General features: G+C 51.4%; 1 protein-coding gene across 3 annotated transcripts; it reads right to left on the bottom strand.

The window, feature by feature from the left end:
• Positions 1–76: 76 nt before the first annotated feature.
• OBSL1 (obscurin like cytoskeletal adaptor 1) lies at positions 77–24,203 on the bottom strand. 3 transcript variants are annotated; one of them, XM_056807675.1, is made up of 23 exons: positions 23,544–24,201; positions 22,257–23,384; positions 21,733–22,002; positions 21,372–21,632; positions 20,633–20,935; positions 20,194–20,490; positions 17,063–17,335; positions 14,967–15,239; positions 13,330–13,602; positions 12,206–12,478; positions 10,955–11,227; positions 7,690–7,965; positions 7,312–7,599; positions 6,772–7,047; positions 5,986–6,255; positions 4,782–5,054; positions 3,882–4,148; positions 3,362–3,474; positions 2,448–2,604; positions 2,024–2,185; positions 1,579–1,683; positions 958–1,227; positions 77–201 (listed from the first exon to the last, which is right to left on the bottom strand). In XM_056807675.1, exons 2-23 carry the CDS (start codon positions 23,377–23,379, stop codon positions 194–196), a joined length of 6,084 nt encoding a protein of 2,027 aa, XP_056663653.1. In that variant the 5' UTR covers positions 23,380–23,384; positions 23,544–24,201; the 3' UTR covers positions 77–193. The 3 variants fall into 3 exon arrangements, with proteins under 3 accessions (XP_056663653.1, XP_056663654.1, XP_056663655.1); XM_056807676.1 differs by lacking the exon at positions 13,330–13,602 and having other exon boundaries at positions 23,544–24,203; XM_056807677.1 differs by lacking the exon at positions 6,772–7,047 and having other exon boundaries at positions 23,544–24,198.
• Between the last annotated feature and the right edge of the window lie 3 nt (positions 24,204–24,206).

Below are 24,206 nucleotides of genomic sequence, written 5' to 3'. Positions count from 1 at the left end.
AAAATGGTAGATGTTCAAAGACATATGTGAATAGTCAGAGAGGCAACCCAACACTACAGAGAGCCTGAGGGACAGGTGGATGCAAGGACTCCTAGTCCGTGTTTATTTCCCCTGTCCCCCCATGCTCCCCAGACCCAAAGCTCTTTGGTTTCCCATCTGTCCGTGGGCATCCATTCTGTGTCTGGGGCTGGTTCTAGCTACCTGCAGAGGAAACGATTCTTTGTCTCCAGGCCTCCCTCTTCCTTTTGTCATTCCCTTTGTCATGTGTCATTCACATAAGAAGATGATTTTCCCTTTCTGCTTCAGAGCCTGTTGAGGCTCTAAAGAGAAGGGGACAAGTAGGGTAACAGGGACTCAAGCGAGATCAGAATAGGGAGACTCCCACATGGAGGGAGAGTGACAGTAGAGGACCTAGCTACCCAGGAGTTGTAATGTCTCAGAGCCCAAGTTTGGCTGCCCAAGTTTGGCTGACCCTCTTCTCCCTGACCTCTCCCTCAACCTCCCCCTCCAACCCTTTCTGAGAACATACCCTATGATAGGTATAAAGAGGACAGAGATGGACATATTGTAGATCAAAAATGCTACAGGGGACAGTGGTGGGAAAAAGTTAGAGTTCAAAAGTTGGGATTAAGGAAAGAGTCATGGAAGGAGAGAAAGGGAAGGGAAGGGGAAAGGAAGGGAAGTTCTGGCTGTAGACAGAGCTGCTGAGGGGTCCTCTCTAAGAGTAGAGCAAAGGCACCTCCCTTAGATTCTGTCCTTGCCCCTGGTTGACCCTGGCCTCTGTCCCTTTCCCCATTAACATCTCTGTATAAGCAGACAACTCTTTGAGACTTTCCCCTGACCATTATCTTTCTGTGATTTTCCCTCTTGCTTGCTGCTTCCCCAAGGTTCCCAACTAAACCCAGCCCTAATGCCTCAGTTCTTGTTCTCCCATACCAGTCCAGGTCCATTACTCACTCTCCACTAGCAGATTGGTATTGGCACTGTCTTCTCCAGCCTGGCAGCAGTAGGTGCCCTCATCAGTGGGCTGGACGTTGTGAATGATCAGACTGTGGGTGACACCATGGCTCCGAAACTCATACTTTGGTCCAGGTGGCAAATCAACCCCACCCAGCAGCCATCGAACATGGCCACCTCCCCTGGACACAGTCACTTCTAAGGCTGCCCTCCGGCCTGCTAAAACCGTCTTCTCTCGAGGAGGTCTACGACAGATCTGGAGAGGCAGGACTGGGGGTGGAGAGGAAGGAAAGTGAGCAGTGGTGGATGTTTCATTGAGAGTTCCACACCGGGAATTGAGTCATGTTGGCCTTAATGTCCCATGCCACTTATTCTTGGGGGAATCACAACCTTTGTGGGCTCCAAGTACCCTCTCTGGACAATGAGAGGACTGGCTAGAAGAGGAAGATTGTTACTTCTTAATCTAGTGACTTCTTAGCGGAAAGCAAGTCATTCCATTTGGGGAAGCCAATAATAATATCCTCTTTCCTAGAATGGGCCAACCATTCTAGAAGGTAGCTGCAAACCCTCAAATTTTAGTCCACAGCAACCTCTTCTAGCCCTCCCGTGGTCCTTTCTTACCCTCAACCTCCAGATGAGTGGAGGATTTTGCTTGTCCAGCCTGGAACTGGATCTCCCCAGAATCTTCAGCCTGCAGCTCACTCAGTGCCAGGGAGTGAAGGTTCCCTGGGGTGGGGAGTGAGAGAGGGGAAATAGGATTCATCCTTGGACATGGGCAAAGTTGGGGGAGCCTGTGGGGCATGTAGGGAGAATCTTGTTTGTTTATTGAGCTTGTCTTTAGGGAAGGTTCTGGAGATGGAAATGAGGGAGTAGTCTTGGATGCCTAATGAGGGACAGGGACACTGGAGAGAGATTGAGGAAGGGCACAGTCTCATAGTTGAGGGCTGTGGGGGTGGGGGTGGTGAGTGGTTGGGGAGAGAGGTTAGGGAACATTAGCTTGCCTACTGCTGCTGCTGGTGTGGGTGTGTCAGTTTTTAAGGTCCGGGGAGGGATGCGGCTCTCATACCTTCCTGTCGGATTCGGACACGGCCTCCTGGGCGCAGGACTCGGCCTCCCAGCTGCCAGCTACCAGGGATGCCGGGTTGGGATACTGTACACTTGAAGGTGGCGCCGTCGCCTTCCCGGGCCTTCACTGGCTTTAGTTCCTGGAGCACTGACACCTCCTTCTCTGCGGGGTCAGACCAAGGATGGGGTGGGCCGAAGCTGGGGCACCTCCCACCACTTCCCTCCCTAGTGAGCCGGTCTGCCAGGAGGGACACCAAACTGACCACAAACGCCCCCACCCCACCCCCACACGCCCACGCTCAGGCAGTCTCCCTTTGACCTCCCGGGAGCCCAAGTTAGAACTCCCACACCGGCCTCCATCCCCCTTCCCCAGGGGACCCCCGCCCCCGACCCCTTAGCTGAGTCGCGGGAGCCCCAGTACCCACTCCGCACAGTGAGGCGGGCAGCCGAAGCTTGGGAGTTCCCCACGCAGCAGCTGTAGGTGCCGGCGTCCTTCGGGCCGCAGCACCGGAGCTGCAGGAGCCGGCGGGAGCCGAGAGCCTGGATCCGGAGCCGAGGGCTGGGAGACAGTTCCTGGCCGTCCTGGCAGGGGGAGGGGCGCGGTCACCGGGGCCGCTGGCCGGAGCTGAAGCCTGCGCCTCTCCTTCCTCCCTTGGGTTTTGGGGGCGCTGACCCGCCGCGGGGTCCGGCTGCCTCCCACGGCAGACTCCTGCTCGGCCGCTCTGAAATAGAGCTCACCTTCCCTCCCACACCAGCAGTCTGTAAACCCGCCCCACGAGCCGGGTTGGCTGGCTGCCTAGCACCCCCCATCCTCCCCAAATCCTCTACCAAGACTGCGGGAGACCCTTAAGTCATCGTTTTCCTCCTTCAGACCACCTGGCCTTTTCACCCAGGTTTCAGCTGTGTGAACGGTAGTACTGGAGGCAGAGGGATCCACTCCCATCCAGAAAGGCTCCTTACTTGACATCTACAGCAGCCCCCTTCCCTTCTTCGACGATCCCCTCACCCCCACACTGGTCCTGCCAGGGACACAGGACTTGTGGCAGCATGAAGGGGGGACTTTACCAATTACACATAGTCCAACCCCCTTCATTTTACAGATGAAGAAACTGAGGGCTAAGGAAGGGAAGGGACTTCCCACGGTCATAACAGCTGGTAAATGGCCTCGAAATATATAAACATTTATAAACACAAGTAGATAAACAGCTGGTAAATAAGTCCTTCTGAATCTAAAATCAGGGAGCTTTCCATTAGTCTTACTCCTCCTCTGGGGGTGGGGAGTGGGGAAGACTTTGGTGATGGGGGCAGGGAAAGGAAGTGCACTGGTTTGGGCTCTGACCTTATCCCATGTGAGGTCCGCCTGGGTCCTGGACAGCTCACACTCAAATGTAGCTGAGTCACCTTCTATCACTTCGAGATCCTGGAGTCCCTTCACAATGGCTAAAGGTATCTCTGGGGATGGATAAGGGAGGGGGAGATGGTCAGAGAATATAAACAAGAATACCAGGTGAGACGTGATTAGTAAGAGATGAGGAAGTAGAGGACAGCTAAGTGGTTGCATTGAGAACCAGGTCTGGAGATAGGAGGTCCTGTGTTCAAATCTGGCCTCAGACACTTCCTAGCTGTGTGACCCTGGGCAAGTGCCATTGCCTAGCCCTTACAGCTCTTCTGTCTGACTTGAAACCAATATATAGTATTGATTCTAAGAGAGAAGGTAGACTTTTAAAAACAAAAAGAAAAAAGAAATGAGAGGTGGAAGGAGGCTGTCAGGGTGGGATGGCCGCTAGAGGGCAGGAGGATGCAGAAGCAGAGCTGGCCTTAAGAAGGGTTGGGGGTGGTAGATGACAGGAAATAGAGACCTTTCACTTCTAGCCGTGCAGCACAGCGAAGGGTATCAGTGGTGAAGGACACGGTTCCAGTATCGGCCAGGCCAAGGCCACTGAGTACCAGGCAGTGGTTGTGACCCTGGGCACTGATCTGGCAGTTCCTGCCAGGCTCCAACCGGACCCCTCCCCGGGCCCATTCTCCGGTCACCCCAGACTGAGACAACTCCAATTGGAAGGTGGCACTGCCCCCTTCAGTGACCACCACGTCCTCCAGGGGATGCCGAACCTTCAGCTGCTCCGCTGTGGGGAGGACAAAGGGAACAAAGGCATTATCAGTACCAGGGTCCCGAGCTGTGTGCTTGTGGAGTCATCGTCCCGAATATCCCACAATGCCCTGATTTCATGGAATCTACAGGTCTGACTGAAAAGGAATCATTTTAGCTTTGGATACTTGAGATCATAAATACAGTTGGAAAGGTCAGAGAGGTCTCAGAGTACCAGTAGGGGTCCTTATGCCTATTCTCTTATGACTCCCACCCCACTTGGGCTGGAAGAGATACAGAGGGAAGCTTCAGAAAGAATAAGGGGGTGTTGGGGGGAGTGTGTTACTGGGGGTTAGCTTGTTGCAGGGTAAACTAGAATTGGAGTGAGATACACAGACCTCGGAAGTGTTTGGGGACAGGGGCCAGATTCAGATTTCACATTGAGGTAGGTATTGGGGGACATGGGTAAGACCCCAGGGAGACACTTGTATTGATAGGTCTTGGAGGGAATGAAGGGTTCCTGGAGAGGGGGAATCATATTCATCTTCTCTACTGAATTGGAAGGGAAGATGAGATCCTAGATAAGGGATGGTAAACCTCTTCCTGAGCTAGGCTTGAGGAGACGTTAAGAGGTGTGTGTGTAAAGCAGGAGTTTTTACGGGATACTCACGCCTCACAAGCAGCCGGGCCTGGGTGCGATCATGGTGGCTCTTGCAGCAGTAGATGCCCTGGTCACTCACCATGACTTTGTGGATGATCAGACGATGCACTCGGCCATCCTGGACCACTGAGAACCTAGGGTCTTCAGGAAGAGGCTTTCCCCCTCGTAACCAGGTCACTATTCCTTTCCCCCCAACCCTACTGGTCTCCACCTCCATAGACAGCTCCTGGCCCTCTTCAGTACGGGCATCTTGGAGCCTTCGCAAAAACAGCAGTTCAGCCTCTGAAGAAGAGGGAAGAGTAATAAATCCTAGGTGGAGCTAAAATAGAGGGATAACTCTGGGGAGGAGGGTAAGGGATCCTGAAGGAGGGAGGAGAGAGGCAAGGAGCTCCTCCAAGTTGCATTGTTCTGCCTAGAGATGGGAGATCCTGGGTCCCAATCTGGCTCAGACACTTCCTTGCTGTGTGACCCTGGACAAGTCACTTAATTTAACCCCCATTGCCTTGCCCTTACTGCTCTTCTGCTTTGGAACCAATACTTGATTTTATTTTATATTTAATTTATTTTAAATAAATAAAATAATTTAATTTAATAAAGCAATAAATGCTTCATTATAAAATATTGATTTTATACATATTGGTTTTAAGATGGAAGGTAAATTTTAAAAAATGTAATTGAAAAAATATATAATAAGTGAAAAAAATTGCCTAGCTCCAGGGGCAGCTAGGTAGCTCAGTGGATAGTGTGCTAGGCTTAGAGTTGGGACAACCTGGATTCAAATCTGGCCTTAGACTCTTGTTAGCTGTGTGACCCTGGGCAGGCCACTTGACCCTGTTTGCCTAGCCCTTTCCTTTCTGCCTTAGAGTTGTTACTAAGACAGAAAATATGGGCTAAAATTAAAAATTGGATTGCTTTTTCAAGACCTAGCCCTCAAAGGTCATTCTGGTAGAAAGAACAATGGCTCAGGAGTCAGGAGCTCTGGGTTCTAGTCCTGGCTATGCCACCTAAGTTCCCTGAGCTTAAACATTCTCAGTTTCCTCTTCCGTAAAATGAGAACTCTGGGTGAGATGATCTCTAAGGAATAGCTAAAGTCTATGATTCTAGGTTGAAGTAGGAGCAAGAAAAAGGTTAGAAAGTGAAAGAAGCCTTGGGGCTGAGTAGGGAAGACAAGAAGTGGTTTTGCCCAACAGCCCCCAGGTGGTTAGAGTCACACCTCGGACGTGGAGCCTGGCAGTAGACTCGGAACCCTCCGTCTGGGCGGTCACGGTGCCTGAGTCACTTATCTGACAGCACCGAAGGGTCAGAGTGTGGTTTGGGCCATTCTGGCTTGTTTCTATCCGATTGCAGGGGGTAATTGCAGTCCCATTTAGAAGCCAGGTGAGCTCAGCATCTGCTGGGAAGACCTCACACCGGAATGTGGCATCATCCCCTTCCTGGATGGTCAGTGGAGTCAGTTCTAAAACTAGCTTCGCCTGGGGGATTTCTGCAGGGAGAACCGGGGACCCTTGGTTGGGTGGAGGTAGGCACATTCCCTCCTCTGCCCTACATCCTTTCTCAGCCCAAATATATCCCAGGGAAGCATGCCTTCTCTCTTATCACCCTTCTCCCAGATCCTCCGTTCCGGCCCCCCCCCCCCCCCCCCGCCCTCCCCGGAAGTCTAGGCTGGAGTTGTTGCATCTTTCTCCACCGTCCCAACTTTGGCCCCTATTTCTTCTTTCTTTGCTCACCACTTCCCCTTTTGTGGTCTTTGTTTTTAAAAATCAAGTATAAATTACTTCCTAGTAAAATCTTGTGATAGCTTTCCCCGCTTTATTTTATTTTAATGAGCTGCAGATGGGGGAAGAGGAGCGCAGGCTGAGGAGGGACGAAGGAAGGAAAGGAAAGCTGAAGGGAAGAATGGGATACTCGGGGATTATGAGAGCCAGCGGGGCGGGGCGAGGTAAGGTGGGGGGTTCAGAGAGCACTGTGGGTCTGGGGTGAAGTGGGGAAGACTCTTTACCTTCCACAGAGACGAGGAAGATGCGACTGTCCTGGGAGGCATCACAGAGGTACTCGCCGGCATCCCCGCTGCGTGCCCCCCGCACCCGAAGCACCCGCCGTGCCCCGGCCTCCTCCAGCCGCACCCGCCCCCGGCTGGCCAGCCGCTCCCCGTCTTTGTACCAGCGCACGGCCCCCCCAGGCCCCGAAAGACACACAGCCAGCTCCAGGTCCCTGCCTGGGGCGCATCGAACCCCAGTCCGGGAGGCCTCCGGCGACAACACTTTCACGGGAGGCTCTGTAGGGCCAGAGCCCAGGGCATCACGGGGAAGGCAGGGAAAGGGGTGGTGGAGAGGGCAAGGCCAGGCGGGAGGGAAGTGGGACAAAGGTTTGGGGTCGGAGCTTTGAGCAGAGTCGATGGTGTGCATGGACGTGTATGTGTGTGTGTGAGGGACAAGCTGACCCCCTGAGTTCTGGGGTCTGAGGATGCCCATCCCCCGGGGCCTTTGCTCCCCCTCCCCTTGCTTAGCCCACTCCCCCTCATCTGCCCTCCTCTACTCACCAGACACCTGGACAGGGAAAGTGAGGGTAGGGGCTGCGGGCTCAGACCCAGCCTGGCACGTGTAGTTCCCAGCATGAGAAGGGTGGGCAGCGCGGATGAGCAGCATGCGCCGAGGGCCCTCAGACCGAAGCTCCAGGTTCCCATCCTCGACAACTGGGATCCCATTCAGGCTCCAGAACACTGGCGCACTCGCCCTGGACAGCTCGCAACTTAGAATGAAGTGCTCCCCGGGGGACACAGACAGCGGAGTGGGAGCCGCCTCCGGGAGGAGGAATTGCACTGGGGACTCTGTTGTGGGGAGGGGGGGGAGTTAGGATTGAAGAAAATGTTGGGGCGCTCCCCTTCTTCCTTTCTCCCCTTCCTGGGCAGAGCACTGACCAGCTAGGCGGATGTCAAAAGAGACTGCCTCATCTCGGGTCTCACAGACATACTCTCCAGCGTCCTGGGGCCTGGCTTGGGGCAGGGTCAGGGTCCGGATTGGGCCTTCAGCCCCCAGTTTCAAATCTTCTGATGCCTCCACCTCGAGCCCATCCTTGTACCAACACACACGGGCCCCCACAGGGGCCACCTCACAGCGCAGCTCCACCCGACCTGGGGACCTGAATTGCAGCTGTAGGAAGCGGGCAGCTGGACGCACGATCCGTTCTGGGGGTACTGGAAGGAGGGAAGGGATGAGGAGGAGGGGCAAGGGCAGGGAGCTTCTGCTTCTCTCCTCAACTCCCATCAGGCATTGTGGCCCCTACAGACCTCCATCTCCACCACCTTCAGCTCTGGCCCCTTTGAATCCATGTGGTTCTCTCCTTCATTGTCTTGCTCCAGAATGTTGTCTCAGGTCTTCTGTCCAGTCCTCCCTGCTCTCCCCACATCATTCTACCTCTGCCTCCCCTTTTTCTTCCACTACCTAATATTCTTGGCAAGTTAGGAGAGGCAAATGCAATGACTGCAAACATCTGAGTAGTAGCTTTGGCTTTGCCACTATCTAGCTGTGTGACCTTGAACAGGGTTAACTCTCCAGGGTCTCATTTTCTCAGTCTGCCAAATGCTGATAATATTTGCCCTGCCTGCAGTGGTGTTCTGGTACAGATTTAACAATCAGCTCTCTGGGGAAAAATGTATGCTTGACAAACTTAAAAACAAAACAATACAACTCTTCTGTCTTAGAATTCATACTAAGTACTGGTTTTAAGGCAGGAGAGTGGTAAGGGCTGGACAATGAGAGCCTGGTCAAATGACTTCCCCAGGGTCACACATATAGGAGATGTCCACCTAGCTGCCCATCCTGACAAACTTTTAAGTTTAATCTGCATTGTGAACATTTTCTCCAACCCTTTTTTTTTAAAAAGCCCAGGTGATCAATAAAACAACAAATCAAGCCTTGACTTGTAGAATTTGCTGATTTCCATTTTCATGCTGAAAATTAAACAACTAGCTCACTAGATAAAGCTAGCGTTGGCACCTCCCTGATTACCTGCCTCATAGGACTACTGTAAAGCTCAAATGAGGTAAGTTATACACAGTGCTTTAGGAACATAAAGCACCAAATTAACAAGTGGGCATATTCAATTTGACTCTGTAAGTGGCTTTTCTGGAACCTTTCACGGAATGGTAGGATAATAAATTTAGAGTTGGAAGAGACCCTCAGAGGTCATCTGGTCCAACTCCATCATTTGACAGATGAGGAAAACTGAGGCCCACTTAACCAAGATCTGTAAAATAAGGAAGAACTTCTTCTAGCTTTAAACAGATGATCCTGTTGGATAAAAAGGTTGGGGAACATATCCAAAGTCACATAGATAGCCAGTGCCAGAGGCAGGGTCTGGCTCCAGATTCAGTCCTCCTTCCAATCTAGTGGTCCTGGGATCAGACATGGCCTCAAATACTTCCTAGCTATGTGATCCTGGATAAGTCATTTACAACCAACTGCCCAGTCCTTACCACTCTTTTGCAGAACTAATAAACAGTATTGATTCTAAAATGGAAGGTACGAGTTTTATTTGGAGGGTAAAATGCTTCATAAACCTTAAATGCTATAGAAATTCTATTTATTATTTTACTATGGGGAAGTTTTTTTTTTTACTATGGGGATTATTTTTACTATGGGGAAGTATTTTACTATGGGGAAATTTTATTAGGAGGATATTAGGATATGATTTCTGGGCTCTGTAACTTTAATATTCTGGCTTTTAATTTTAGATTAAAAATTATTATTGTTTAAAAATCCTTATGTTCTAAGACAGGAGGGCAAAGGCCAAGCAAACAGGGTTAAGTGACTTGCCCAAGGACACACAAGAAGTATCTGAATTCATATATAAAACTGGGTCCTCCTGACTCCAGACCTGATGCTCTGTTGAGAGAATTTATTCTTAAAGTATTGAATTATTTCTATAAGACTCAAAGCAGTTCTTTGACCTTTATACTCATTCCTTTGTCCTTAGCAATTCCAAGGAATATCCTATTCTAGAGCCTGATTTATAGAAAGGGGAGATGATAGGTTCATCTTACTCCTAATTTAGTCCAGGAGCTACAGCCAATGGCAAAACACTAAATATGTGCCTGCCTACCATTACCCAACAGATGGGCAAGGGTTGAGAATTTTGATGGATCTCCTCCCTATTGGCTATTCACCAACTGGAAATGCCTTGGGTGTCTAGGAGAGGGCCAAAGGGTGAGCTCCCAAAATGTGTTTATGGACCTGCTTGAGGGGACTTCCTGGTTTTGATCACCAACAAATTAATTTGTTGGATATTGCTAGCCTAACCAATAGATTTTCTTATGCAGAACTCAGTCTCTTGGAAGTTTTAATCGCCATATTGTTACTATAGAGACTGTTAACTCCATGAGGGCAGGGGTTGAGTCTTGTCTTTGTACCTCCAGCACTGCCTAGAATAGTGCTAAGTTAAACTGATTTTTATTCTTCTCAAGTTGGTTACATTTTTACCTTAATTTAATTACGTTTCTAAATTAAGTTTCTCTTCATTTCTAGCCAAAGTTCTTTGGATAAAACAGATTCTGTTTCCATGTGGGCTAAGGGAATGCAAAGGGGAAAGAGATGGGGTAGCACTCCATTGGGGTGCTTTGGAGCTATCTGTGAGTCAAGGTTGAATATTGAGTGAAGTAAAACTAGGAGTTTTATTGAGAAGGAAACATGTGCAGAGAAAATTGGGCCAAAATAAGTAGCACGTGGGACTGGGGCTGGATGTCTAGGAAGGTCTGAGTGGCTAGGGACCCCCTTTCTCTGCCTAGCATGCTAAGTCTGAACTGGGGCTCTGAGAAGTCTGGCTTCTTCAGGGAGGAGCTGAAAGGAGGGACAGGTGACTCTTTTGGGGGCTCTGTCCTATAGACCTCTCCCTTTCCACCCTGGTTACCTCTGAAATGCTCCAGAAGTGAGTCTTAGTAAGGAAAATCTCACAGAATGTTATCTGGGGCTTAGCTGTGAAAGCTCCTTTCCTTCTCACCCAGGCAGCTTTACAAATGGCGGCAAAGGCAAGCTAAGCCTAAGGAAGAGACTCCTCTACACCTGGGAGTGTAGGGTGTCGATGAGGAAGTAGAGGGTGGCAAAGAAGAGAAAGCCCCATGGAACCTTGCAGGTGTCTCCCTCCCTCACCGGGTCTACTCAGAGCTTTAGCTCCACCAGACCCCTGACCTGTGACACTGACGATGAAGAAGGCCGAGTCATCCCCTGCATCACACACAAACTCCCCTCCATCCTGGGGCTGGGCTGCAGGTAACACCAGGCGGTGATAGGGGCCCTCACTCTCCAGAACCAGGGCCTCATTCTCCTCTACCTCCAGCCCATCCTTGTACCAGCGTACAGGGGCTCCGGCCCGAGACAGCTCACACGTCAGAACCACCCGCTCTGAGCTCACGGCAGCCACAGACACCTCATCTCGGGGGAACAGGATTTTCACTGGAGGCTCTGCAGAGGGGGAGAAACAAACACTCTGGAAACAATCCCAGAATCAAGGAATCTCCAAGGACCCTCAAGCAATCATCTAGCCCACCCAGACTGTGAGCTGGAACCCCTGCATTAACATTTCCTGACAATTGTTTGCCTCCACTTGAAAGCCTTGAATGACAAATCTTCATGGAGTTCTCTCTCTACTCCCATCCCTGGAGCCTGATTGTCACCCATTCCACATGGGTGCCCTCTTGTTGAGGGGATTCTTCTACAGATAAGGGTTGGACTAGAGGCCAATCAGCTCTAGAGATCCTGTGAGCTAGTGTGCTTTCCCCAAGTTTCTCTCTCTCTAAATTCAATACCTCTAGTTTCTCCAGCTGGTCTTGGTAGGGCATTAAGGGGGACCACTTTCCTCAATCTCCTTCCCCTCCAACCCGATAAAACTCTCAGCCAGCCTTTCCAGCTACAGGAATGCATAGATCCTGCTCATCACAGACAGGCTGGGCTCATCCAGCCACTCCAACCCATTCCCACTAGCTGATATCCCCAAGTGCTCCCATAGAAGGGCTGATGTCCCACGAGGTGGAGGGTTCAATGGGGAAAATGTAGGATTTGGAAATTCTGTGTAAAAGCTGAACCTAAGGTCTAGCCCCTCTATTTCCTAACAGTGTGACTTTGGGCATCACATAATCTCTGACTTTATAGTTCTTCATCTGTAAGATGAGGGTTGGGCAAGAGGGTTGAACTAAACAGAGGTCATTCTCTGCCAGCTCTAAATATATTTAGATCCCATAGTTACCTTCTCCCCTCTTCAGCTGTTCCCCTCTCCTTGGGTTTGCGTTTGCATCCCAGGGAATTTCCTGAGTGCTGAGCAAGCACTTTCTTGCCCAAAAAGTATCCCATTCTCCCTATTATTCTGGGATCAGGGGAAATGGAAAGCTTTAAGTGGTTGGGGCTTCCTCTATTCTATGCACCCAGCCTTGCCTGGTCCCTGACCTGTGATGGTGACGTTGAAGAAGGCTGAGTCTTCTCCTGCTTTGCACACAAACTTCCCTCCATCTTGGGGCTGGGCTGCCGGCAGTATCAAGCGGTGATGGGGTCCCTCATTCTCCAGGATGAGGGTTCTACTCTCTTCCACCTCCAGTCCATCCTTGTACCAGCGAACAGGGACTCCAGCCCGGGACAGCTCACATTTCAGGACCACTCGTTCTGAGCTGAGGGAAGCCAAGGACATCATGTCCTGGGGGGATACAATTCTCACCGGAGGATCTGCAGTAGGGGAGACACAGCCACCCAGAATCACTGACAGTTGACTTTGTGCTAACAGATCAAAATCTTGTTTGCTATCAGGGAACTATGTTGGCCAAGGATCCAGCTAGGGCTTGTGTTGGTGGACCTATGGTACATGTGCTGAAGGGAGCTTCTCCTTTTCCCCTCTCTACCATGCTGAGGACATTTTTTGGCATCATCCACTCCTCTGACCAGCAGCCCAATGGGAATGCTTCTTCCCTTCCCTGTCTAGAGTAAGGAGGTGGCTCACATTCACATGTGAGAGTGCAGTTTGCTCACTCAGTCTCTAAAAGGTTTGCTATCGCTGCGTTAGAACATCCTCTGTTCAGAAACTTTGTGACATTTGTCTCAGAAACAGTGACCAGGAGGACCTGAACCCATTGTTTGCCCCGATGAAGAAGTATAGACTCTTCAAACTAGAAGGGTCCCAAGATGTAATCTATTCTAACCATACCTGAACCACCTTCATAACATCCCTGAAAGAGGTCTTCTAGCCTCTACCTGGAGACCCACATTCTTCAGGAACTTAGTACCTCCTGAGTCAGCCCAATTAGGGCCAGGTCTAATTGTTGGGGAGTAAATTGCTGGGATGTCTTGAGAACTGTACCTCCCCTAGACTCTCCAGCGTGATGGAGAAGGGCTGACAACCTCAGGTATCCCCTCCTTGCCCACCTCCCCACTCCCAATATTCTCCCACACAGGGCAACAACAACAACTCCTGCCATTGGAGTAAAGCTATAAAATATAGTTGAATTCCATTTATAAGAACTGAGTCTCAGGACTCATTTTCCAAGAATTCCCTTATTCCACTGCCCACTGGGCCACCTGACCTGTTACAGTTAGTGTGAAGAAGGCAGAGTCATCTCTGGTGCTGCAGACAAACTCGCCCCCATCCTGGAGCCTTACAGAAGGCAGCACGAGACGGTGTTGGAGTCCCTCACTCTCCAGTACCAAATATTTGCTCTCTTCTACCTCCATCCCATTCTTGTACCAGCCCACCAAGGCTCTGGGCTGGGACACTTGGCACATGAGGACCACTCTCTCTGAGGTCACAGCAGTCAGGAACATCTCATCTTGGGGTTGTACGATCCGGACTGGGGGCTCTGAAGTGGGGGATATGATGTCATAATCGGGGGCTTGTGAAATTCAAAAGAGATCCAGTGGTTTACAAACCTTGAAGTTATCATTCCAGTTTTCATTATCACCATTATTATTATTATTATTATTAGTCTTGAGTCACAGAGCCCCTCCAGTCTGGTGATGACAATTCCCTGAGTCTCCTGCTACACTCCCACAGAGCATAAGTAGTGTTTATAAAGTAGCAATAGAGAGGTTAGCAGGTAAATGTTTAACAGCTGGGCTCTCTAGGGGAAAAAATATGCACACTTTTTTTTAAGCCCATACCTTCTGCCTTAGAATCAATACTGGGTATCAGTTTCATGGCAGAAGAACACTAAGGGCTGGACAATGGGGTTAAGTGACTTACCCAGGGTCACACAGTCAGATTGGAAGCCAACACCTCCCATCTCTAGCCATGGCTCTCAATCCATGTGCCCCCTCAGCCTCCTTTTGGATAAGACCATTAGAACCCACTAGTTCCTGAGGCAGCCCATTCCACTACTAAATGGTTTTAAAGTCAAAAAAGTTTGGGTTTTGGGGATGTTTTTTAAAATACTGCAACGTAATTCAAAATGGTGAAGAGTGTTGAGATTCTGTCATGCAAAGATGGACTGAAGACAGTGAAAAGTTTAGGCTGGAGAACAGAAGACTCAGGGAGTACATGAAAGCCTTCTTCCAATATCTGATGAGATATTAGATGGAAGAGGGATTCGATTTGTTCTATTTGGATCCAGAGGGCAGAACTTGGAACAATGGGTGGAGGCTGTAGAAGGGCAGATTTTGTTTGCCTAATAGAACCAAGGACGGCACATTCTGCCCTGGGAGATAGTGGGCTCTCCCTTGTTCAAGGTCTCCAGACAAAGGCTGGGTGACCTCTTGATAGGGACACTGTAGAAACAGTTATGGGCTAGACTAAATAGCCACTGAATCATCCAACTTTGGAGATCCTATGAGCTATCACGTTTCTCTCCAGTCTCCTTTCCTCTAAATTCAACATCCCCAGTTCCTTTAGCTGACCCTGGTATGGCCCAGTTGCACTGAGACCATTCCCCTGGAGCCTCATCCAGCTTTCCCAGCTGCACTCCCTCTCACCACACATCCCCATTCATCATGGACAGGCTGGTCTCACACAAGACAAATCAGCCCCATTAGCACCATCTGCTTGCCCAATTCATGCTGGTGTGATGAATCTCTCCTCTCTGTGGTTATTGGGTGCCACGCTTATATGCCAAAGACTCTCGTGACTCCTGGGCAACCTTTTCCCCAAAAGACCCCCCAATCTCTCCATTACCCAGACAGAGCCTCAGCTGGACAGCTGCCGCCATACTTTTCATCTTTTTGTGCCCACCTGTGATGGTGACATGGAAGACAGCCTGGTCATCTCCTGCCTTGCACACAAACTTGCCCCCATCCTGGGGCTGGGCTGCAGGCAGAATCAGATGGCAGTGGAGCCCTTTGCGCTCCAGTAGCAGAGTTTCACTCTCCTTTGCCACCATTCCGTCCTTGTACCAGTGCACAGGGGCTTCAGCCTGGGACAGCTCACAGCTTAAAACCACCCGTTCCGAGCTCTCAGCAGCCACACATACCTGGTCCTGGGGGAATAGGATCTTCACGGGGGGCTCTGCAGTGGGATAGATCATGACCCAAAGACTCAGGGTTAGAGAATGTCATCTTTTTTTTTCTTAAACCCTTACCCTACCAAGTCACTTAACCCCAGTTGCCTAGCCCTTCCTGCTCCTCTGCCTTGGACCTGGTACTTGTATTGATTCTAAGACAGAAGGGAAGGGTTTAAAAAGATGGAGGAGGGGGCCAGTTGGTGAAAGTCTTTAAAGGGTTTAAGAGATCTTAGAAATGACTCTAAGATAGGAGGGGAAGGGCTAGGCAAACAGGGTTAAATGACTTGTCCCTAAATTAGATAAAAAATGCAGGATTTAGGAGCTGGAGGCCAAGCCAGAGCTCAGGTCCAAGCCAGAGGAGATAGGGCTTTTGTAGAGAAGATGGAGACCACAAAAACAAATACAATGGGGAAGGTAATGGACTGTTGAACTGTCCAGAGAGAGGAGACTTTAGAATGAGTTCTGCCATAGAAATTTCATAGATGGGATTAGATAACAGAACATAACAACTCCATGTGAGAGTTATGCTTATCTTCCTTGTACCTTCCTATACCATGAATCCATTGGTTTGTGGGAACTAGATGACTCAGTGGATAGAGACCCAGGTCTGGAGACAGGAGGTCCTGGGTTCAAATGTGGACTCAGATACTTCCTAGCTGGGTGACCTTGGGCAAGTCATTTGAACCCCATTGCCTAGCCCTTACCACTCTTCTGCCTTGGAGCCAATACTAAGTATTGATTCTAAGACAGAAAATAAGGGTTTAAAAAAAGAGGAAGGGGCCAGATAACGCAGGATTTAAAGGTCAAAAGTGAATTTATATTTTATTTTAGAGTTTCCTGAATACATACGTGTGACATGGTTAGGTCTGTCCTTAGCAAATTCAGTTTGGCAGCTATAGTGGAAAAGGGTTTTCAGTGGGCAGAGACTTGGGGCAGAGAGGTCAGTCTAGGAGGCAACTGTAATGGTCCATACAAAAGGGAATGAGGCGATAGGCTGGGTGAGTGGAGAGAAGGTGATGTATATGATGGGAACCATGAAGGGAGAAATGAACAAAACAGACTAGATAGATAGAGAGTAAGTTTGATTGGAGAATGGTGGTGCTCTCAACAGTAAAAGAGGTCCTATGAAGAGTGGAAGATTGGGAACCTGTAAAGTTATGCATAGATAAAAAAAATCCCTTACCTTCTGTTTTAGAATCAATTCTGTGTTTTGGTTCCAAGGCAGATGATCGATAAGGGCTAGGCAATGGGGAGGGGGGGGGGAGGTTAAGTGACTTGCCCAGGCTCATACATCTAGGAAGTATCTGGGACCATATTTGAACACAGGACTTGCCATTTCTAGGCTTGACACTCTATCTCTTGAGTCACCTAGCTGCCCTGATGAATAGATATTTGTTGAGTTTTTTGTTGAATACAACAGTTGCCTTATTAGATGATGAATTCTCCATGGGATGTTCAAAGAAAGGCTGGACAACTATTGCCCATCAGGTATACTGTAAAAGGCTCGCCTGCCTGGGAGATAACTTCCAAGGTCCCTTCTGCTTTGATGGTTTCAAGACTCTTTGTGATAGCACAGAATGGTGAGAGGGTCCCAACAGGGCAGTTCCCCCTCCTTCACTATCTGGCTCTGGCTCCCTTTTTTTCTGAAGCAGAGAGACAAGTGTGGGTGGTGAGGAAGGAAGGGGGCAGAGGAGGAGCTGACAGCATGGATCTTCAGCAGGACCTTCTAGAGGGAGCCCCTGTACCAAAGAAGCTGAGATGCTGCTCCTACTTTAGCTAGCCTCCAGTTCTCTGGCTCCGAACATCTAAGCTCAATCAGGCCTCTCACCTTTGATGGTGACCATAAAGAAAGCCGAGTCCTCTCCCGCCTTACACACAAATTTGCCCCCGTGCTGGGGTTGGGCAGCTGGTATCACCAGGCGGCATTGGAGGCCCTCATTCTCTAGCACCATGGCTTGGCTCTCTTCTATCTCCAGTCCATCTTTGTACCAATGCACAGGAGCTCCAGCCCGGGACAATTCACATAGGAGCACCACCTGTTCCAAGCTCTTGGCCTCGATGGATACCTTTTCTTGAGGGAGCACAATCCTCACGGGGGCTTCTATGGAGGAAAGGCACACATACCCACACACAGATATAGACAATTATAATGGCAATCATAGGCAGCAGAGCTAGACCACTCAATAGGCACCCTAGGCATGGAAGGGCCCAGGGATGGGTAGTAAAATGGTCAGTCACCATGGAAACACAGGTTTCAGACTCTTCATTCTCACATTGGACCTGTCTATCATGGGTTGCCATGGGAATGCATCCCCCCATCCATATCACTCCAACAACTTGTTCTTTTTGTTTGGGGATCCCGATGAGTCATTTTTATTTACCATTATACCAAATATAACTGTATAAAAATGTAACCTTCCTATAATAAGCCTACATAAATAGATGATTGTCTAGACCACAGACGCCAGACTGATACTACACATGTGAAACTTCCAAGTGCAGTCCAAACCAGATGAAAATGTATTCGGGACTGAGTGACCCTGGGCAAGTCACTTAACCCCCACCACCTAGTCCTTACTGCTCTTCTGCCTTGGAGCTAATATATAGTATTTATTCTAAGATGGAAGGTAAAGGTTTAAAATATATTTGGGAAATGTTGAACAAAATAAGTAAAAGTAAAAGAAAATATAGATTATTTTTAATTTGTGGTTTTCAAAATCTGTGTAGGGCCAGTCAAGATCCCCTTCTGTTTGAGCTTGACCCCACTGGTCTAGACAACTGTCTTATGATCTAAGTTCTAATACAAAGTTGAATGGGCAATCCATTGAGCAGGTCCTCATGACTATATCCATCTTATTCAGGCACTACAGAAGGACAGGGAGCTGGGCCAACTGAACGGGACAAACAGAGTGGGCTAGTTTTAGGGAAACTGAACAGCATTTTCAACAACTCCCAAGGTTCTTCCCATAACAAAAATCTCAAAATTTTAACTCAACATCCTTTTGGTGATGCCATACGACAGTGAGTCATTGAATGATTCAATCTCTGAGGAATAAAAAATATGGGTCACTGAAAGGGCGATAGAGAGGGTGCTTGTATGATGGGCTTCTGTGGGCTGCAGCACATGGTACCTAGGGTGAACTGTGTGTGCCAGAAGGAGCCAAGAGAAGTATGATGAGAAAAGGAGGTGGGAGGGTCATGCAAGGAAGAATGAAAGAGAACCCCTTTGGGTGGGCCATCCCTTCTGTCCTATGGAGGATTTATGGGAGGGCATAGACAAAAGTCTCCCATGATGAGAAGATGTGGATGGATTACAATCTGTATTATTGGCCTGAGCTCCAACATTGATCAGAGAGCTGACCCATGGAAATATTGAAGCCTGATAACACAGAAAAGCCTTTATAATTAATGAGTTACTGAATTCAGGCACATTGCCAAGGAGAAAATCATTAGCCTCTGCTGGGCTGAGATTTAGAAAGCGACGAAGTCTCTAACCTCTACTAGGGTAGTAGGGGATGGTCAGGGAAGGGTTCCCACATCTCTCTATGCCCAGTGACTTTAAAGTGGTTGGAATAAATGAACCTTTTGGATCATTTGGATTTCAAACGGATCCCCTTGGCACGTTAGGTTTCCTGGCACAGACAGAAATGCAGAGGAAACAAGGCTTCTATTTGCCTCCTCTCTGCCTGATAAAGGTCCCAACCTGGGACCTTGAAGAGAGACACCTGAGCCTTTTTGTCTCTTGTTTCTTGTTCTTGCCTTGCTTCTCTGTGAGGAAAGGGCATCCAAGGCTGAGGAGACCAGGTGGGCTCAAGTTCCACCATAGCCAGAAGGGAGAACAGGGCAGGCTGGAATTAGAACTGGCCAAAAGAAGCCACACCAATAAAGCTCCTTCCTTTTTTAGTCTATACTCAACATTTACTTGCCAGCACCCTGAAGCTATTGGTTCAGGCCTTGTTCCATGTCCCAATGCTATTCTTACTGGCTGGGACCTTGAGTAAGATCCTTCCTCATTGGTCATTTGAGAGTAAAACCATGGCCCTGCCTGGCTCACAGGGGTGTTGTGAAGAGACTGCCTTGTAACCCTGAGAGAGTGACTGAAATGTCCCTCATCTCCATCACTGCCACCAGTGGGGCTCTCTGGGCCCAGATGTCTCTTTGTCTCTGCTCGGCTCTCCTGCAGATAGAGGTTGAGTTTTACAAAAAGTTTTCCGTTATTTGGGAGAGAAATAGTGAAAGAAAGCGCTGAGTTACAGAGCGTGGTTTCTGGGTCCTTCCTGTTCCTCATCTGGCCCCAGAGACCAGCTACAAATTCCTGCTCCGTCTAGGCTGTCTCCCTCAAGGTCGAATGGATGCCTGAATAAACCCTCCACAAGCAGGTCCTGCCCTGGCTGAGTTGGCCATGCAGTTTCTCACGCCACCATCATAATGTCATTCCCACTAGAAAGATGGAGGGTCTCCCTAGCTATGGTGGATAGTGTGCTAGACTCGGAGTGAGCAGAGCTGGGTTTGCATCCTGTAAAATGAGGAAGAAACACCCCTCTCCCCTCCTACCTCGTTTATAGGGCTGTCAAGAAGAAAGCGCTTTGTGAATTTCAAAGCACAATGTAAACTGGGAAATATTTTGATTATTGTGAATTTCGAGGAGCATCAGCTTTGAGCCGGAGGGACCACAGAGGCTATTGGGTCCAGGCCCTTCATGGGACAGATGTAAAAATTGAGGTCCAAACAGCATCAGCCCACTCCATACTCCTGGCCAAATCACACTCGTATTGAGTGACCAATGAGATATTAAAATCCAATCCTCTGATTCAGAGGACACTTTCACTGAACTATACCTGCCCTAAGATCATGCAGGTAATAAATAAGTCAAGGTCCTCTTATTCTCAAGCCAGTGCCTTTCCCACCATCCCTTGCTGCCTCTTCTAATAGCCGAGGTCCCTTATGCCCAATTCCCACCTTGCACGTGGAGAGTGGCAGAGATGTGTACACCAGGGCACAGGAAAGTGATGAGGGCCCCACTGTCCCGGGGCCTCGTGGCTCGGAGGAGTAGGCTGTGATGGGGGCCATGCTGCTGCACCAGGTATCCTTGGACTTCATCCCTGGACCCACTCTCTGGACCTTTTGCCTTGAGCTCTGCCCCGTTCAGAAACCAGGCGCCTTGCGCCGAGGTGGAGAGTTCAAGGGAGAAGGTAGCATCATCCCCTTCTTGTACACATACATCCTGTAGTCCTCTTTGCACCTGAACTGCAGGCACTGGGGAGGTAAGACGCCATCATTAGGGTCAGAGAAGGTGGGCACGGCTTAAACTTGGGGCACAAGGTGGGGAGAGCACATACGGAGGGCACAGATTAGGCGCTGACAATTGAAAGGACGGACGAGACAGAGAGAGACTCACCCAGGTGCACTGAGCCAGGAAAGAGGATGTAGGGGCTCTGGCCATGCTCACTGACCACACAGAGTCGGAAGCGATAGTCACCCTCATTTGGCATGCCATCTCCGGGCACCTCCACCATGCCTGCTGCTTCTGTAGTGAGGCACTGGACCCAGGCATCTGTGCCCACTTCTTGTCGTTCTAGCCGGTAGGTAAAGGCCGTGTCAGGGGCAGGCACTGGGGGTTTCCAGCTGAGCAGAGCTGCATTGCTGCATCCTGTGCCCAGCTCGACTGAAACTGGGGGTCCTGGGGGAACTTGCTTCATACCTAACACAAAATGAGTCAGGGTCCAGGGCTCGCTCGATGCTCACCTCATGACCCACCTGCGCTCTTCCTCTGGTTGTAGCCTGGCAGCAGACTCGTCCAGCAACCCACCTCTATCGCCCAGCTCTACCTCTCCTTCCAAGCTGCCAACCTGTACCTTATTCCCCGAGGCTGTGCCCGCCATGCCCATCTTTTGCTCCATCCTCATTCCCTCAGTCTTCCATACTCTTGTCTTGTGCCCTGTGCCACGATCCCAAGGCATGCCCCCCTTCTCTGACTGATTGCTCTCCTCATTCCCTATTCTCTGCCACTTAGCAGGCTGTTCACTCAACTCTAACCCTTACCCCATCCAACCTTCTCTGGCTCTCCTCCCAAGCTTTCCTAGGCTCTTGGGTCTTGGCCATGCCCATTCTTGTCTCTTGGCCATGCCCATTCTTACATTTGACCCTCAGCCTGGAGGAGGTGTGGGAAGAGCCCAGGCTGAAGGTGACCACCCCAGCATCCTGGCGTGTGACCCCCACCAACACCAGAGTGTGCGTGTGGTTGGAGCTGGTTTGGATGATCCGGGGCGAAGCCGGCAATTCCTGGCCATCTCGAGTCCAGCGCCCAAGCGCCTTAGCGCCTCGGACCTCTACCGACAGCACAGCGTTCTCTCCTTCCAGCACGTCTAGCTTCCTTGGCAGCCGCCTTGTGATGGGCCCTGGGGACACAGGAGCCGTGTCATCGTGCATAGGGGGGTTGGCACGGGCAAAGAAGCCCGGGTTCAGCTTCCCTCCTCCCCTCCGCCCTGGCCTGGCTACCTTTGACAGCTACGGCGGCTACGGTCCGCACTCGGCCCCGCATCTCACACAGGTAAATGCCGTCGTCATCAGCCTCCAGGTCATGGATGATGAGGCGCCGCATGACCCCTGCCTCCCCCATCTCGTACTTGGGGCCGGGCAGCAGCCGCTGGTCCTCGCGGTACCAGGTCGTGGTGATGCCCCGGGAGGGCACCTGGCATTCTAGCACGGCGGCTCCACCTTCTTCACCCTCCACGTCCTCGAGGGGGACCGCAAACCGCACTCGGGGCTCTGGGATCCAGGCAGAGACAGAGTCAGCGACGCAAGAGGGACACAGGTTCTAGGGATGCCCCCGAGGGTCGCCCACGAGAGTCTTCCCCAAAGACCTGACCAAGTTGCCTTATTCCCCAAGACCTGGAAACCTGCATAATGTGGCTCTTTAGCCTTCTTAGAGTGCTTCAGGTATGACGGTCTGGTGTCCCCAACTGGCCTGTAAGCTCCCTGAGGGCCTTCCGGGGTGCTCCGGGCCCCCTCGGCCCCCGTACCTCGGACGTGCAGCTGCACGGCGCTGAGAGTGTGTCCCGCGGTGTTGCGGGCGGCGCACACGTAAAGCCCGCAGTCGGACGGCTGGCAGTACAAGACCTTCAGCACGAAGCCCCCGTCGTGGTCCCGGTAGAGCAGCCGTCGGCGCCCGGGGCTCAGCGGCTGGCCTTCCCAGTGCCACTCGGTCTCGGGCTCTGGCTTCCCGGTCACGTAGCACCGGAATTTGGCGTGCTTTCCCTCGCTCACCCAGAAGCTCTTCGGGGCAGCGGGGCCCTGGCCTGGCCCTGCAGAAGCCCTCTGGCCCTGGTGGGGCGCGCTCAGAGGGGCCTCTGCAGAGGGCTGGATCTGGAGCAGGGCAGCGGCCACCGTGCCCCCGTGCGCGTTGCTTGCGTGGCACACGTAGACGCCCGCGTCTGGTAGTCGGATGCCCCTGATCCGCAGCGCGTGGCTCCCGTCCCCAGCCGGGCCTCTCGTCAGAGAGAAGTGACTGCTCTCCCAGACATCCTCCAGGAGCCGCCCGTCCTTCTCCCAGTGCACTGCTGGCTCTGGCTGCCCCCCGACTTGGCATGCCAAGACTACGTCCTCACCCTGCTGCACCCACTGACAGCGTGGACCTTCTAAGAACACGGGGGGCCCTTCCAGGGGCTCAAGCGGTAAGCCTGGGGGCCCCTGTGAAAGGGAGGGGGCCTGGGCCGGGTCTGAGGAGAGGAATGTGGAGTCCGTGTCCAAAGAACTCGGGGTCCTGGCTCTATGAAGGGGACCCTGCAAAGAGGTCAGGTCTGGGGACCCCTCGGAGGGAACGGGGGCTGCCTCTGAAGGCTCTTGTACTGTGAGGGCTGCGGCCGCGTAGGCCTCCCCAGAGGAGTTTTGGGCCCGGCACACATAAACTCCAGCGTCCGGGGCCCCGACTTCCCTTACCAAAAGGCTATGCTCAGTCCCTTCTGTCTGGAGACACAGACGGCTGGAAGCCTCCAGCTGCTGCCCATCCTTCTCCCACAGAACCGTGGGTGCAGGGGCCCCTGTAAGGCAGCACCGCAACACGGCATCGGCGCCACTCACCGCCCGCACGGGCCTTGGGAACCGAAGGAAGCGAGGGGCACCCCCAAGAACAGCGCTCTCTTCCATGGCCACTGTGGCGAAAGAGATCCGGGAAGGGAAGGGAGGGGGAGAGGAAGAGGATACGGGAAGAGAGCTTTGTGACGGCCGGCCGAGGTCTGCCATCCTCAGGCAGTCGCTGCCCCCATTCCCTCAGCCTTGGCCCTCCCGCACCCTTCTCCTTTCCTCCTTACCCTCCAGTCTCAGCGGGTGATAATACTCCAGGGAGGCTATTTTGAGGCCTCCCACTTTCAGAAGTCCAAAGCCGGGGGGAGATCCGTCTGGCTGCCCGACTGTCTCGCCAAGGGGCCCAGCTCTCCCCGCTCACTGCCTTGTCTTCCACCCAACTGACGGCCTCTTCCCTCAGCCCCCTGCCCACAACCTGGCCCTCCTCCCTCCCCCACCTCCAGTTCCAACCCCCCAGCGGCCCCATTCGGGCCCCGAGTGTCACAGACGCCTGCAGCTGCCAGCCCCAAAAATAATCTCTGATGATACAGCTGGATGATAAGACACTAGCCTGGCTCCTCCAGGCTAAGTATAGAGCAAAGCGACCACCCCCATCCCCCAGCTCTTCCCCATAAGCCTGGGGAGCAGCTGCAGTCCGAGAGGGGCCACAGCTGTTTTGGGCCATAAGACTTTCTAAGGGACCGAATAATTCTCTCTTAGGGCCGGAGAGATCCCCTTTCCGGGCCCGAAAGTTCACCCTCCACCCCCACTGCACCCCCAACCAGCTCTGTAGACAGTCGGGTGGGAGCCTCAGGAAATTTGCAGAATTGGGGAAGGGGTACACATCGGGGTGGCTAGGGCATCGGGGCAAGACATCCCCCCTTTACCCCACCCCCAGCATTCCAGGCGGG

This window comes from Monodelphis domestica, chromosome 8 (assembly GCF_027887165.1).
Source record: "Monodelphis domestica isolate mMonDom1 chromosome 8, mMonDom1.pri, whole genome shotgun sequence".
Lineage (NCBI taxonomy): Eukaryota > Metazoa > Chordata > Mammalia > Didelphimorphia > Didelphidae > Monodelphis > Monodelphis domestica.
This window is presented reverse-complemented; position numbering and strand designations above follow the sequence as displayed.